Genomic DNA, 17,693 nt, shown 5'->3' with positions numbered 1-17,693 from the left:
ACTCTTCAGCTAATGAACTTGCTTTTTTTTTAAAAACAGCGGCAATTCAGGACTACATATCAACTAGACTAGCCGTGCGCACAGGGCACTGTGAAGTCTTTCCAAAAACATTCAAGGGACAATAAAAAGGGTTTATTCAACAGCAGAACAATCTATCTTTGCAGCATTTTCTTTAGGTTTTGATTTTCTTATGAAGATGTAATAAAAATCAAAACCTAAAAAAACAACAGCAGAGTAGTGGCACTGCAGGATGATCAGTGTAGGAGCAAAACAGATGTTAACTGCAGACAGCTAGTGCACTTCACACCCACTCCCCTCAAAGAGGAAGGGAACAACTCACAAAACATCTAGAGGGGAGAGAAGACCACAACATGAATACTGAGGAACACCATGCTGGCAGGTTTTGATCTCACTGTGCCTACTAGGAGACAGCAGTGACTGACCAAAGCAGAGAAACAGCAGTCTCTTGATCTGCCCAGAGGGAAGAGAGAGCCCGTTAGTCCCTGTGACCCTTGGCTAAGAATCCGAGGACAAATGCATGGCGCCTTGTCTGGAAAACAAACTGGAGAATAACCAATACAAAGTGCTCATGTTATGCGAAACAGGGACAGCTCAAGGGCAATCTCCACAGGCAGGCTGATATCACAAGCAGCTGAAGGGACACTGTATTATTATTCTGTGGTGAAATTTGCAGCTGTATCACTGGGGGAGGTAGGGTTGGGACAGAGCAGGCTGAGTCTTATTGATTTCCTTGTCTCAGAACTGCCCCCAAGAGGCAACCCCAGAGTGGCAACCAACTGCAGCCTGGGGTGACTTCTACCATAGCCTGCTAGAGCCACCTGGGCACTGGCTGGGATGTCTGGCCTTAGAGGTTCTAATAATAGATAGCCCTTTTAATATACCTCAGCATAATGATAGCCTTACATCTGCATGGGATCTACTCAGAAGCTGGGAGTCCCATACCAGCTGGCTCATTTATACAAGTGCACAGCTCCCAATGCTTCAGCGAAGTGAGCCACAATCAACGCAAGGCTATAGGCTTGAGGTGTTTTCTACGCTTACAGTACAGGTGGCATTAGAAATCAGAGTAAGTAATTTTAAATTCAGTCACATGTTAAAAATACTTCAAGGATAATTACTACACCAAACTAAGCTAAGGGCTTTAGAATGACCAAGTACAATATAGCATAACAGATACGGGGAACATCTCACCATCCAGTAGCTCATAGATCAGCACAAAGTTGTTCTTTATGTTTTCCTCACTGATCTTCCCAAAGTAGGCAGTCATCACGTCACACATCTTGTAAAGAAACTCAAATACCATGGCAGCATTGACATTCTGCTTGGTGACAGCAGCCAGCCAGATGTTGGAACGCTTGACATGGAAGAAACTTGTGCGGGCAATGTTGGTGACAGGCGAGCGTACCTGCTGCCGTGCATGGATGACATTGACGCGGAAGGCGTCGACAGCATTCCGCCTGCGAGATGATCACCAAAGATAGGTTAGCACAACATACATGAAAACAAGCTGGCAACAGAGTTTTGCTTATGTTATTACCGTCAGACACTGACCTACATACTCCAAGCTCACTTAGGAAGGGTGCCTGGGTATGCCTCTAAAAGGGAGAAGTGAAGGCTCTGAGCAGAGTTAGACATTAAATTCTGAACAAACTAAAGGACAAACAGGGCACTACTGATCTCTAAGGAGCTTTGGACTAGAGCGCAACTGTATTCAGAAGAAGCTAACCTCCACCTAGAGTCAGATGGCAAAAGAGCCTTCCCTTCAACTGATTTTGCTAGCACTCCTGACGGATTGCCGTAGCTGACAACAAACACAGGAGCAGCTTATGGCTCAAAGGATAGCCGAGTTTTGACCAAACACCTTGTTACTGCCTACTCTGCAGGCCCAGGCCTTCAAACTCTTGCCCCAAAGCAAACTGTAGTCTCCCATGTTATTTGTTGATGGCAGTTCCTCCTAGATATATGACCAGGAAAAACCAGCAAAACCTACCTGGGTCACCTGCCAGAAGTCAGTGCCCAGGTATACCACAGAAGGGAGCTTTACTTCTCACGCCCACCTCACCTCCACACAGCAGGCACCATGGAGGGCAGCCTCAAAGCAGCAAGCAGGGTTAGGAAAAATTTTGGCTTTCTAGTTACACATGTCCTCTCAAGCCTACTAGGCTTTAGAACAGGTCTTTTGCACATGGACTCAGGGTCCCCACAGTGCAACACGCTAGTAGCGCTGCCATTACATGCACTGGATGATTCAGTACCATTTGTGGTAAAAATGTTCTACACAGTGCCAAAAAGGTGCTGTGCAAGCTTACCCTAGCTGCTGCCATCTTTAATCCAAACTGTTTATACACTAGTGACTGGGAACAAATCCCTCCTGGGTAAACAGGGATGTCCGAGTGGCATTCTGGACGCCAGCTCTTCCACACTGGAGTTTCCTTATTTCATAGCTACAAGTCAGGATAAACTCTCCAAATTAAGTTTAAAGTCCACCAGTCCTAAGAACACAGGAAGGACGCCCGAGTGCTTTACATGACAGGACCAAGACTTAAAGCAATAGTCTACACACCAAGGCAAGACTCATCTAGTTGTGCTTTATCACTCACACTCTTAAAAGAGACTTATGTAGAACAGTAGGTCTTCTGACTGCAGCATCAAGGCCATGGTACTGATTATGCAGAACCATGTTTGAGAGCAGACAGTAGTAATATCCTCACAAGCAAGAATACAGGCATACAAATGCTCATAAGCATTGGGGGTTTTCAACAATCCAGCAGACACTTCCAAGTTTGAAAACAAAGGATATTCAATGGAACACATGCTACCACAGCAGGTGTTTGCTCCTTGAAGGTCTGCGTACACATGTAGCAGCTTCATCAGTAAACATGCTCCCCTGTGAACAGAATTCTGGCCTTCAAACACTTCTCAGGTTTTACTGCCCCAGAAGGTTTGCAAGTTTGAGTGAAATTAGTATTTAATTTCTATCTTAGTTTTTCCATAAGAAAGTAGTTTAACCTACTATAAAATAACAATACCTAAAAGCCCCATTCCTCCCCTCCAGTAATCCTTTCAAGGGAAGTTCAGCTTCCTCTGGAGCATTAGCCCTCCCAGCCTCAAGTTCTAACCCGCTAGAACTAGTACCAGAACTAGCAACCAGACTGGTACATGCTAGAGAAGAAGCCTCAGGTCAGTGAAGCTTTTCTACCACACCAATTGCCCACTATGCAGTGCCAGTCAAGGCCTACCACGCGTCTCTTACCTATTGCTACAGCAGCCAATGAGATGGGATGGACAGAAATGGCGCCAGCGGAGAAAGGAGTGACAGCAACAAGAGAAAGGGTTAGAAACACACACAAGGCACAATGAATCCAAAGAGATAAGGAGAGACCAAACAGCACCCCCTCCCCCTGCTCCTGGGCACAAAAGGCCAAGGTGGTGTTGGATGGACTGTAACAAGCTGTGACAGCAATGGAGCCCTCACAAGGCACAACACTGACATGCTGTGGCCAGGCTGCCACCATGGACAGACTGTCTTTGGCTGAATTTTAGGGCTAACAGGGCATTTAGTCCAGATCAGCTGCATCTGTATCAGATCAGTGATACCCAGTCTGCTCTGCTAATGTGTAGCAGGCCTTGGAGGGGGAAAAAGAACCCCAAAGCCTCAATCTGAGGCATCGCCTGGGGACCACAGAGTATCAGGTGTCTTCTTCCCAGTCTGACTCGGAACAGGGCTGCAAGTCTGAGTGGGCATTTCTATGACAGGACTCTCATTTGAAGCTCTTTGGGTTGACGCTTCCTGGCTGGGTCCAGCCAACAGGAAATTCAGCAAGTTTGATAGAGCTGGAACACATCTGGAGAGATATGGCACATCCTGCAGATTCAGACACTGCTCTATCCAGCTTGCACTTTTTCCTTAAGGATCAAGAGCCGTGAAGCAAAAGTGATGTATTAGAAGCTCAGAAACCAAATGCCTATTACGCTTACAGTGCATACAGTTTATCATGTAAGCCGCTCAGTTTCAAATAACTTGTTTTTATTAAATAGCTGCATTGTTAAATGCAGGTAGGTTCTCCCAATGACTGAAGAATGAGGCACTTGAAGATAACAGTAGAGCCCTATATGGTATCCTGAATTAAATGCATAGTGCCTTTTTTGTTTTTTTAAGGGCTGTTTATGCATGCAGCTAGCTGCTGTATGGACAGATGCACTACATGCACTAAAGCCATTCTAAGTTGCAAGCAAAGAAAACCCAAGTTTTGCGGTACTTCTGCCTTTAACAAAGTCAAGGGAAGAGTTTCTTCACTAACCATCACTTTGCTCATTAACATTTGAGCTAGTGTCTGCTTATTTAGACCCTTAAACTGTGCAAAGGGAAGGGTTCTTATAACCACAGATAACCTTTAATCTCTCCCAACACATAGGTTGAGGCTTCAGAATGCCAAAGGCAAGTGCCAAGACCAAAGAGTCCTAAAAGTTAATTGCTCAGAGCCCACATGAAGACAGGCAGCAGCTATGTTGATGCCCCATTCAGCCTACCTCCCAACGAGCTGGTTGGGCTCAGCCCTCAGCACTTCAGATCTATCTTTTAGGTATTAAAAACTGTATAGTGTTCCAGAAATCTATCACCTGATTGCTTGGTTAGAGACAGAACTCCTACAGAGTGGAGTACAAGCTACAGTATCATGGCTATTCCTGTCTCTACCCCGCCTCTGAAGGTTAGGATACTAAAAGCTTTTAAGTAGACCTGATATTGATGCTACTGTTCAGAATAGGAAATGCCCAACTCCACTTTCTTGCTATGTAGCTGAAGATTCTCAGTTACTTGATTATACCACAAGATGAGACATAGCCTCATTTTAAGACAACTTGTTTTATGAAGTTACACAACTGAAAAATTCCAAGAGAGTTTTGCAGGCCTGTTTCAGGATGAATCCAACATCATGGGGAGCAAGCTTGGTTAACAGCCAGCACCAGCTCCACCTAAGTCAATAGACTGACACTTTCACAGGAACCGAATGGAGGATTTCACTTACAGGAATACTAACTCCTGAAGTCCTAGAGAAAACACTTGAATCTTTTTGGCGCCTTTTGCCAAATAAAAAAGTTAAGATAGGATCATGCAGGAAATCCCATTTTCTAGTTTTGCCTGTCCAGCCAGCCGGAAGTATTTTATCATGTACTGAACACAAGTCGCTCACTTTACAAGAGGAATGAGCCAAGATAAAAAGCTATAGAAGATCACTACTACATTAAAAGTAACTACTTCACCCCCCACTTTACATCTCCACAGCCAGAATGCCCTTTAAATTAAAAGGCCTTACTGAATAAACATCAGTTCAAGCACAATCCTATCTTTAAGTGCTTTAAGTTTGCAAGCCACAAAAGAGTAAAAAATTGCCAGGAACTGCAGTAACACTGTACCTAGCCCCCTACACAACATAGTCTCAAGATTTATCTAAAATCCAGACTGGCTTGGCTCAATCACTACTATGATACCTATTCATTTGAGAAACTTTAAAGTCAGATCTGGCACATGAATTGCTCTGAAGAGCTTCAGCTAACAAGTATTCAAGACTGAAATGAGTTACTACAGCAGAGGAGAGGCAGAAGTTTGTAGTCAGCAGTTTTCTGCTTCAGAAATACAATGCCTCCTTGGCTTAGCTCTGTGTGGAAGTCCTGGAAGAACTCAGTCATCCTTAGAAGAGCTACTTCACTCTGCTTTAGTTGACTTAGAACAAGCCAAGAGATTTAAAGCTCATTAGGCAAAGCCTTATTACAGACACTGTGTTGACTGCTACTCCATCAATGAAACAGTGCAGGTCTTGACTAGCCACTAGTTCTACCTCAACTAGACAATCCATAACCAGAAGGGACACACTCTTCAGACTAGAGCAGTCTGAAGGCAGACTGGCTTGACAGTTTTTTTTGTAATTCATGGCAACAAGTTATTTCACAGTACATCCTACTGCTATTCATTGTGGAGACCTGGTCCAAACTATTTTTTTCCCAAACTGGACAGAAGGATCTCTCTCATTGGACTTTGAACTAACACCTACCACAGCCCTTCTTCCATTATTCCCACATTCCGACTCTGTTAACTTCAATTACTAACTTCCACCTAATGCCTAACACTAATGAAAATCCACTAGGAAGAATAGTGCTGTGCAAGAAAGCTACTTAAGGTTTTCAAGTCCAAGCAGCATCATCACTTGATGGCGGGTTCCTTATAGCACTATCCACTGCCTGCAAGACACCAAATTTTTAGTGAAGTCCCTTCCGGGAACTAGCAGCCTAAGGGTTGTACAGATCCAGTCTAAGTGAGCATCGTAACACCTGTGTGAAGTGCAACGAGACACCTACCATCTACTGAAGGCTTTCAGTGCTTCCCACAACTTTAATTACCCAGTGAATGTATGCTTTTCACATACAAGGCTGCCGTACAAAGCTGGGGGACAGAATGCCAGCTTTAAGCATACAGCTGTAGTTACTACGAGACTGCTTGCAGACATAGCTTTCCAAGACCACAGTCTTCTGTATGCCTGTACTTGATGCTAGACATCTGTGTTTGAAACTGGTTATCCTGCATGGCAGACAGTTCCCACATTACTGCTCCTGTAAATTTTAACAATTACAGTGAGGTTGGTAGAACCCCGCAGTGGCAGCCCATGTTGCTGAAGCATCATCACTACCATCCAAAAGCAAGTCCCAGGTTTGCCTGCAGGCCATCTTTTACTACCATTTGCAGGTGATCAGGGCTTAACAAACTCCTTTTAATTTTTTCTGAACTAAGCCTAGAGCAGCAAGCTGAGTTGCAGTCTTACGTGCATGCACAGCTAATGCCGAACAAAGCAGCTCCGGGTTGCTGTCTGCACCAAAATGAGACAGAAATGCAAAGACTAGGGATGCAACAGAAGCACTTACCCAATGTCATCCCGGTAGACTCGAGAGATTAAAACCTCTCCTTTGTGATTATAGATGAATAAGCCTCCGATCATGATGGAACTTCAGTCTTCTCTTCCCATGTTGCTTAAGACCTGAAGCAAGAGAGGGCATATATCAGTAGGCTGCATGGCAACAAACAGTACAGCAGGCACAGACACCTTTTGCTGCACACATCCTCAATGAGAAGACAATTCTTAAAATACCTGTGGTAGTGAGGACCTGATAGCACACATCTTGATGCCACAGAAGTAATGAACTCAGGCAGACTGCAAGGAGGGACAAGTGGAAGGCATGCTCAGAGACATTCCCAAAAGTCTAATGGTGTGGGCTACTTCACCTAATTTATCTTGCTACATCTGGCCATGCTAGCACATGGCTGAGGCTCAGTAGGGCAGCTAGTGACTCAGGAGTTGCTCAGATGCTGGAAATGACTGCCTGCCTCATGCTTATATCCTGGAGAGGAGAGAAGCAGCCTTATTGCCGCAGTTACAGATTATACTTTTGATCTGCTGCGATTTTATACGGAAAAGTATGTGTTCCCAAAGCACAGTAGAAACCATATATACCATGACAGACCTATGCCCCTAACTGCATGCCAGTCTCTCTAGATCAGTGTTCCCTCATTTGCTGCAGAACTGCCCCTCTGGGGCACACTATAACAAGGACTCAATAAGGAAGCCCACAGGGAACCAACACCCTTGCTCCAGACCTAAGGAGCCACCACAGGAATCCTGACCGAGGCCCAGCTGAGTGACTTCCTGAGCTTGCCTGAAGCAACTGAAAAGCTTAGGTCTAGGGGAGTACATAGAGCTACATGCATCCTATAACACACGAGGCTTTGAATATGACTGCAGTCTGTAGTCAGGACTGAAGATTAAAATTAGCACTGAAATAGATACAGGCTTACTTCTCATTCCATTTATCAATATGGATGGATCAAGCCTCAAATATCTGGCCTATCCCCTGAACATGAGAAAAAACACAGGCCTGGAACTACAAGCGAAATAAAGACCCTTTATTTCTCCTCTAAAGTGTCTATCTCCCCCATGACCAAGATGCAAATCAGACTGAATTCTTAGGTATTTTGCACGCAGCTCACACAAGCGTTTGAGATGTCACCCAGCCTATCACTGTACAGCAGGGGGTTCTTAGCAGCAAACACCTTGGTTTATTACTGCTTTTACAAAAGCCTGGGAAGACTGCTGAACTTATAGGCAATGATTACACATTAGCAACCATTGATCTAGCTGGTCCAGTAATTCAACCTTTCTAACCATTATGTTTGCAGATAAGGATTATTTAAGCAGCATCTTGACAAAATTCAACACCAATCTGCTTGGGATCATAGCTGCCTAGTAGTACAGGCACATTAATCACTATATACAGAGAGCTAGCAGTTGTCATTAGCCAGGTGAGCTTTTCAGGCAACAGCTCAGAGTACTTCTTATCCACATACCAGCAACAGTGCAGCTGTGAGACCAAAAGCAGCTCACTGGTTTAACAAAGCAAGGGGTGATGTGGACTGCCACAATACATGTGGAGTCTATATATAGTTATGCTTTAACTGCTTTCACAGCTTGGAATTAATGTCTTCAGTGAGAGTCCTCAGACCTAATTTCTAGCATCTTGCATTCAAGACGTACGGATACAGCATTAAAGGTGATCACAGGAACATGGTCGTCCTAGTTACTTAAGCTAAGCTACTTGATCTTAGGCATCTGGAGTGTTTGCTCAAAAATAATTTTTATATGACAACGTTACAGCCTTTGCTGATCCCTAGCAGCAGTACTGAGTAATGCTTCAGAGTCCAAACTGAGAGCAGCCTGGCCACAAGGTGCTGTTGGAGTGGGAGATCTCAACCATGAGCCACTTTAGTTGGGGGCTAGTGCCTCAGAGGTTACCCTCTTAAACTGCTCATCTTCTCTTTCTTCAAAGGAAGATTGTTTTGAAGAGAACTACAAAGCTGGTAGACATTACTGAGGCAGCACACAGTTTGGTTTTATTTTTATAAATACAAAGCTACTTTACCAGATCCCATTCCTGTAGTCATATACATTCCTATTCACTTAGGTTTAAGTCAAAATACCCGTTCTAGCAACTGCTTCATTGACTTAGCCCAGCAAAGACAACTATGACAGGGCAAGCCTCGTGACTACATTCTGCGATGATCACATAGGTATTTTTCAGCTTTGGCTCTGCAAAGCATTAGATAACTAACCACCTCCACACTGCTGTTAGGGTGGGTTAGCCTACACCCGCTTGTCTGGGGTGGGTGGAAAGGATAGGGAGAGGTTAGCCTCTGACAGTGAACAGATATGTGTTTGTTCAGAAACACAGCAAAAATTAAGTTAAAATGACCTGGCCTCAGATCATCTCAAAGGTCAGGGAAAAAAAGAACACAAAAGCAATACACACATCAGAGGGACAAAAGGACTTCCAGAGTAGGTGCCTAGAGTATCAAGAGTAATGTATCCTCTAAAAGTTATGTTCAAGAAACCAAAGCAGCTGTCTGTTTGAAGGAACTACTGCAGACATGAGTTCTGTGCCAAAACAAGATTTACAGTGCAGCCACTACTTTTAATTTCAGAAAGACAAAAAAGAAATTTCAAATTTCATAAGCCTTTACACCAACATTTTTAGCTACACCTAATGACTCCTCAGAGAGTAACACTGCACATACTCCTCTGCTATGGGTCTTCAGCTACCCGATGGCTCCTTCTGCTCATTAAAAAGGAAAAAGAAAAAAAAAGTCAGTTGTTAAGTCAAAATAGCAAGAAACAGACAGATGAGCGTTTTTCCCAAAGCTCAACAGTGAGCTTCCTGGCTTCTACTCCCACATTCTGCTGGCTGAGTGTCTCTGGCTATTAACAGGCTGCCTCCTGCCACAGTGGCTTCATGTGGCACCACCGTCAATACTTCTTGATGTCTGAGACTCCATCTAGCACAGAAAAGGTTTCCAAATATGCCTTTCTTCCATCCCCATTAGTGACACTTTGTAACCTCAGGGTACAAGTATTTCATTTACCTCCAGGATAAGTCTCTGTAACCAAACCTATTAAGACAGAGGCAGCACACAGTCTGAGATTCCCATGTAGTTAGTGTAGGAAAAACCTGTAGCTGCTCACTGTCCCACACAGGGGGGCAGAGGCTACCAGTGTATCTGGCAGCAAGGCCAGCATCCCCATGTCAGAAGACACACAATCCTGTTGGTAAACAGAACAAAACCAGGTTCTCAAATTTAAGGAAGTGGCTGTACTACAGACTCAGGACTACTTACATGAAACACACATGGCCCTTATAGGCATGCAGGAGGCCACCAAAAGGCAACATGCAGGGCTAGAATCCAAAACATGCAGAACATCTGTTTGAATACAGTTGCCCAACAAGTCTGGCAGATTCTGAAGCTGTAATTCAGCAAACACTTGAAAGGTCACTCACACAGGCCAAAGGATGAAAAAAATGAGAACCATTATGGCAACAAAAGCAACTTATTGCCCACTCTCGGAAATTCTTTCCTAATTAGTATTTTTATATTCCAAAGGACGCCTTTTCAGACTGCTACAGTCTTCCACATTCAGATATGGACTATTGCTACCAAAGGTGAAGGAGAGTTCTTCCATCCTCTTTAAGACTTACATTGTATAGTTTCCTGGAAGCTTATGCAACTGGTCAAAGCTGGATCATATGAATCCTACAAACCCTTTCCAGAAGATTCCTAGAAAGCACATCCTAGTCTCAGAAAAAAATATCCCCCTCTTGAGTTTTAATGCTGCTTAAGTTACTTGTTTCACTATTTTTAGCATAAAGGAAACATCTGCTTTGATGAGCAACAGAATCAGACACACAGCATACACAAGACAATGTCTCTTGCTAGCACAACAAGCCAATCACTTTCTGAAAAAGCCTTGGTTTGAATATTTACTGTATTACTATAAAACACGTAGAAGAATGTTGATCAAGCTTTGTGTTGGAAATTAAAAGCCTTCTCTCAGGAAGATCTACAAACTGTAAATGTTGATGGAGGTAATGAGGCTATGCTTTCTCATATGTTAGGTTAGAATATATTCTGTAATAGCTTCAGCTTAAGTTACAGACAAAAATATAATAATTTTTAATTGCATCACAGTACTAGGCAGCAGAGTCAAGTCTTGCTTATTTTATATGTTAGTAAAAACATGTTAGATCAAGAGTAGATACAGCATGATTCACGTGCTTTTAGTCTTTAAAAAATTCTTTGTCAATGCAAAGAAATGCTAGACTTCTTCCTTACACAAATATACTGGGAGCTCAGTTCAGGCATCAAACTTGCCGTGCACAGTTAACTCCTAACCTAACCAGCTTCACTGGCACGTTTAAGAGCCACATTGGTTCATACTGCAGATCTGTTAGCTCAGTGTCTTGGCTCCGATGTCTGCAGTGAAGGGACAGTCAGATAACAGTAAGGGCAGGTCAAGAAAACACTCCCCAGAAGATCCCCCTGCAACAGTTTTGTTTATTTTAGAACTCTCAGTGGATCTCAAAGTATTTGCCCAGTTTCCTCTCAAAACTCTGCATCAGCAGCATCCCACAGCAAAAAAAAAAGTCTAGAGTTTTACAACCACCTTATAAAACACCCTCCTTTTTGTTTTAAGCCTGCTTTTTCTTCCTTCCCCCAGCTTTGTTTAATGGCCTCCAGTTCAAGTGCAGGAAGAAACAATGAAGAACTAGACCCTATACCCTATCTCCAGGCCGCTCAGGATTTTCTGTATCTTCTCTACTGCCTTCATTGTCCCCTTCCCAGAATGAAGTGTTCCCACCTTACTCAGTTGCTCTTCACAAGGAAACTGCTTTATGCTTTACTCTTTCTCAGTGCTTTCCTCTAAGCATTTTCCTTTTGGAAGTTAGTGCAAAACTCCACAAGTTATTCAAGATGTAAGCAAACCATGAGACATGGTTCTTAATATTTGACTTATGGTTTTAAGCCACCACTCAGCAAGAAGCTAATGATTTCATTATCTACCATAACTCCAAGATGGCACTAAAGTCAGCCTTCGAGGTGATTAACTACATTACAGGTGAAGCTAGAATTGCCTTTGCTCCCTAATCCACCTACCTGCTATGTGCACTATTGTACATTTTTATACCTTGAATTTAGTGTGATGTTTTACAGTCCCATCACTGCACCTCCATGCCATTTTGACCTACTTTGCCCTTACTACTCTGAATACCCTCATACCTACACCCCTCACCTCACCTGACCAGGATTGCTCTTATTGCAAATCCCATTTGCTACAACATAGGAGCATGCAGAGAGACTTGCCACCAACCAGCTGATGCATACTAACCGTGCTACACTGGTAATGCAACTCGATATTGAACAACTTGCTCAAAGTCAGAAAGGGACTGGCTCTGTGCTTATGAACCTGTTTAACACCTGAGGTGGTAGTTCTATTTACTGCAGGTTTAGCCACAGGATCAGGACCATCCTGCCAGTTTGTTTTATAACGGCAGCCTACCAGCACAAATATACCTGAGAGACATCCACCAGCATTTTTTCACATGTAATGAGCAGCTTACCTCCATACCAATTATGATTCTCCTCAAGCCTGAAAAAACCCACAATTCTAAAGCTCTATATATTAAACCTGAATTCATATTTAAGTGCAATCTTCCTAACTTTATGTGTCAGACAATTGGTAAAGTGTTTCCAGGGACCAAGCAAAGTCACATGGGCTAAGGACAGGGAATACAAGGGAACAGTTTTAGATGACTAACCCAACTCTACCAGCCATCTGTCAGGACTTTGGGGTAGTTGAAGAACACATGCAGTATAAACCTCTTGCTGTACTCCCATCTAATGACACCAGGGATCAAGGAGGTCTCAAGTGCAAAAGGCATTAAACACAGTTATAAGCAGACCTTCCTTGCTCTGCTCGACTTCTGCAGTCCAGCATCTTGAAGAGTTCCAAGTGTCACAAGCATAGACAGCACAGCAGCCTCAACACAGTTTAGAATCATAGAATTAAGGTTGGAAAAGACTTCTAGGATCACCAAGTCCAACTGTGAACCCAACACTGCCATGGTTTCTAGACCATGCCCTGAAGTGCCATGTCTACACATGTTTTGAACACCTCCAGGGATGGTGATTCCTCCACCTCTCTGGGCAGCCTGCTCCAATGCCTGATCACTCTTCCAGTGAAGAAATTTTTCCTAATATCCAATCTAAGCCTCCCCGGATGCAACTTGAGGCCATTTCCTCTCATCCTATCACAAGTTATTTGGGAGAAGAGACCAACACCCACCTTGCTACAACCTCCTTTCCGGTAGCTGTAGAGAGCGATAAGGTCTCCCCTCAGACTCCTCCTCTCCAGGCTAAACAACCCCAGCTCCCTCAACCTCTCCTCATAAGACTTGCTCTCCAGACTCTTCACCAGCTTCGTTGCCCTCCTCTGGACACGCTCTAGCAACTCAGTGTCCTTCTTGTACCAAGGGGCCCAAAACTGAACACAGTATTCAGGGTGCAGCCTCACCAGTTACAGCAAGTTTGGTCTGGTGCAGCGCCATTCTCTCAGCCATCCTTCATCAAATTTGCCCATGGTGGAAGTTCAGGGAACACTGACAACATTCCAGCCTTCTGCTCAAGCCTTGTATTACATTCCTCCCAGATCAGTGACCACGTGCCCTCCCCACTACAGAGTTACTTCTGTCAGCATGGTAGCATGTCCACACAGCTGGAAACTCAAGAGGTGGAATGACTAGCCCAGAGATATATGAACAGATGAGAGGAAAGCAATACAAAGGGCAGCATGCAAAAGAAAGTTGCTTAAAGCTTAGCAAGAAGAATGGCTCTTTAAGATGACAATGGCTCTCCTTGAAGCGGCTGCAGTGAAAATAAGCCTGCTTTGTTTTGATCCTCATTTGTGTTTCGGTACAAGTTTCACAGATACTCATTTCAACTATTTCAAGGTTACACTGCAACTAGAATGAGGGTTTTTTGTGGTACAGTTCAGACTTGGTGTGATTTTCCACATGTTTTTAAAATAATGAAAAGTTTTCTTTCCAGACCAGCTTTGAAAATGAAAGATCTACTGCTTGCAATGGTTAAGAACTGCAGGGAACAGGGCTTAAAAGTCATTTTGAGACTGACATTCAGTGACTCATGGCTGCTGGAATCAGAAGGCCCCAGAGTAAGAAATCCACCACAGGAGATGGGTTCATCTGCTTGCTGTGCATAAGCAACATGACTCAGAAAGCTTCCCAGTAACAGCATTGCTCAATCAGCTTTCAATGAGTCATTCTGCTCCACAGTCAGCCTTTTCTAGGGAGCTTGCCCTACACAGTTTTTGAGTTTCCTCAGGCTAATAACTCATTGCAAGACACAGTTTAAGAGCAAAGCCCATCATTTCTTCAACTGGTTATCATTAAGTGCCTGGAAACCAAGATGACTGTAGCTGAAGCCTTTGGGTTAACGGTCCATCAACTGCATTTTCAGAGCTCTGCTCCGTTTCACTAGCTTGAACATATGGTGACCCACTCCACACTGTTAGCTACAGCCCTGTTTTCTAGTTATAGCAAGGATGGATTTATTCTAGTTAAGGTACAGAGAAGATCCACATGTATCTTGAATTCACACCAGCTGGTGACTAATCACCTTAATTTAGGAACAACAGTCCTCTCCCAATACACTCTGCATTCCTCCAGCAGCTAGCTACCAGGGTACGAGTGAGATCTAACATCTGAACGCTGCTTCTACAAATACCCAAGGCCAGTACACTTCCTGCTCTGCTGCCAAAAACTCATACTCCCAAATATTTCTATTTCAACCCATAAGTAGGAAGTAAAAGGATCATGAAGAATATCACAGACCACATACTTATACACACTTAGAAACCCACTAGTTGTTAAGGCTACATGGAAATGCCTTTCCAGAATGCCTTCTCACTCAAGTGAAAATGAGAGCATTAAGATACAACTTTATAGCAACTGTGGCAAAGTTAAAACATTAACAGTCAGCTACAACAACCTGCTTTTGCCCACTGATTTTAACATAGATGGCAAATGCTCTATTTATTAGGTCTGACATAAAGGCAGGTGGTTCTCCAAAAGCCATCAGACTTTGCCCTTTCAGACCTACATTGTGCCACACACTCAGGATGCGTGGGTGCAGTCAGAAGCACAGGCTCGGGCAGCAGGATCCTGTTGCTGGGCTGTCAGTAGTTTCACATATTCTGGGATGCAACAAGTGGCTGAACTGGGAACTACCTAGAGAGATGGATGGTGCACTAAACAAGCATTTCGCAAGTGGAGATTCAGCAACTCCCTCTTGCAGCGTGTAAGAGCCCAGCCTTCCACTTCCGTTGCCTCTCTGTGGAGTCTGACCTCGAACAGCTGTAGAAAAAAAAAACCAAACAACATACAGCACAGAGCTTTCTTGGACTAAAGGCAGACATAAGCATAGTTCCTTCTGTTTGCAACGATTTGTTTGTATCTGCAGCAACTCTTCCAGAAACACCACAGCAAATGGTACCAATGTCAGCCCATCAGCCTCCCAACACCTCTCTACTCGAGAGGCCATAGCATCACATCAGTAACAAGACACCACTCTAGTACCACAGTCATCTGTTCATTAGGGTATGAAAGACAAAGATTAATTTTAGCCTAAATCCCAGATATACAGATATTCAACCAAGTGATTTTCTCCAATGCATTCGTCCCATAACCTGAAGTCTTTCAGGTGACACCACGTAGACTGTTCATCCTTCCAGGCACCAGCAGGAACAGTGTTAGCTTCAACCTACACCACAAACTTCGGCAAACGGTTGTCTGCCTTTTGTAACTGTATTTGCACAAATGAAAAAAAAAAGTTGACCTGCTCAAATTCATCACTTCAGAAAAAACAGTGAATTGTTAGCTGTTTTTCTGCAGTGGTATGAGACAACATGGCTGCAGTAACTGCAAGAGATGCTAGTTCTAGCTCTAGAAGAATGAGGTACTCTCTGGAAGAAACATGTTATTAGCAATGTGCCTATAGCCTAATGGTACTGGAGCCACCATGAACTCTGGGCATATTTTGGTACTTTTGCCTGAGGAAAGAGCAAATGCAGTTGTCTGTTTCCTCCCACACCAGTTTCTCTAAGTTCACTGCAGGCAGCAGCTGCTGAACTCTTGTGCCAGGCCTAACCGCTATCATGGCAGGTCTGTTCAGCAAATCCTCTGTGTTCTCTCTTCAGAGGCGCAGTGGTAACACAGCAGCTCAAGAACAAATGCACAGGAGCAGCCTGACAGCAGGGACAGGAGTTCTTACGCTGCCCTTAACAACATAACTACAGTCTCACATTACCACCCAAGCACCCACAGCCTCAGAATTCAGCAAGCACTGGTAGCATCCTGAAAGCGCTGAATGCATTTGACCATTCATTTTAGAATGTACCTTTGGGATCAGCTGTATTTTACTGTCAGCCATGCAGGCACTATTCTCACTACAGATACACCTCTCCAGAAGAGTGCCTAGTGCTACGTGTGATGAAAATAAGAATATGACATGATCTTAGCCACTGACAAGGCAAGCCACTGAGGCTTGATCAGCAGAGCTGAAGGGACTGCTGCTCATCTGCAAAGCCATTCTGGTCACAGTGCCACTGTGAGACAAGCTGTTAGCTTCAATGAGTTTCCTGTGCCATCAAGTACAGGGTAAGAACGAGCACAAGACGATCAGCAGTGAGCCCAAGACTCAGCTACTCTGGGCCCTGTCACTCCCATTAAGGGGCTACAAGCTTCCCACAACACAGACATCACTTAGCTTGTATGAAAACAGGAATTCTTATTTCTCTAATCTACACAGCACATCTACGAAACAGCAATCGCAAATCAGTAAGCTGGCGTAAAGGAACCGACCCATTTAGTAGTCTATTAAAAGAAAGTTTAGGTTCTGACTTAACAGTAAGACAGACTTCTGTGTATTAATGAGCTTATCTAACTAAGCAGTTCAAGGTACATTAGCTGCTAAACTTCTCATCCAGGAAGAAGTCAGGAGAGGTATTGTAGCTCTCGCCCAGAGGGCTGAGGGTAAATCACCAACTGTAATAATTTCTGCATTTCAGAGATCAGTATGATCTTGGACAAGTGACAACAGTTGAAGCAGGAAGGGGATTAGTTAGGGTGCTCTGGAAAACTGGAGTTATACAGAAAACCAGACCTTTCAGGCTAGCACTAGCCATTATCAAACCAAAAGGCTTAAGGCTTACAACAATGTCATCACCCCACCAGCTAATCCGAGCACTTAAGCTTTGCTTAGAGGGCTGCAATAGCCACTTTCCAGGAGGCCACAGGCTGCACTCAGTTTTAAACAAGAGTAGCTGCAATCACTTCATCCTGGGGAAGACAGACTGCATAATTTAATTAAGAGACATACCGTGAGCTAAAGAGCTACTGAGATAAACCCATCAGTTTCAGAGAAACCGTTCCTATTTTAAACCCAATCCCATCAATCCCCATAACCAGTGGGCAGGAAGAGGAGCACATTCAACTTTTACCAGGCTCTCCTCCTACAGTCTACTTCTGCATGCCATACCACACGCAGACAGTCTAAAGAGTAACAAGAGATAAATACTGACCCAGGGAAACACAAGAAGCTCCCTACTCTGGTAAAACATCACAAGAACAGCATTTAACACACCTCTCCACCTTATTTTGAGTCCAACCTTATCTGAACAGCCCCAATGTCTTCTTCCATTTCTACCAGTTCTTTCAAGGCAGTT

General features: G+C 43.8%; 1 protein-coding gene across 5 annotated transcripts in view; it reads right to left on the bottom strand.

Annotated features, from left to right (window-relative positions):
- Positions 1 to 17,693, bottom strand: part of AP2M1 (adaptor related protein complex 2 subunit mu 1) — a 30,580-nt gene that overhangs the window by 10,628 nt on the left and 2,259 nt on the right. For 2 of the 5 annotated variants that reach the window (XM_075099135.1, XM_075099139.1), the window contains 2 exons: positions 6,937 to 7,049; positions 1,213 to 1,478 (listed from right to left, as the gene is read on the bottom strand). In XM_075099135.1, the coding sequence (XP_074955236.1) occupies positions 1,213 to 1,478; positions 6,937 to 7,010 (340 nt within the window). In that variant the 5' untranslated portion in view covers positions 7,011 to 7,049. Of the gene's footprint in view, positions 1 to 1,212; positions 1,479 to 6,936; positions 7,050 to 7,160; positions 7,224 to 15,070; positions 15,325 to 17,693 lie in introns of all 5 variants that reach the window. The other 3 variants (XM_075099138.1, XM_075099136.1, XM_075099137.1) reach the window with 3 other exon arrangements.

The sequence above is a fragment of the Phalacrocorax aristotelis genome, chromosome 7, assembly GCF_949628215.1.
Source record: "Phalacrocorax aristotelis chromosome 7, bGulAri2.1, whole genome shotgun sequence".
Classification (NCBI taxonomy): domain Eukaryota; kingdom Metazoa; phylum Chordata; class Aves; order Suliformes; family Phalacrocoracidae; genus Phalacrocorax; species Phalacrocorax aristotelis.
The sequence above is the reverse complement of the archived record's forward strand: the minus strand, read 5'-3'. Positions and strand labels throughout refer to the sequence as shown.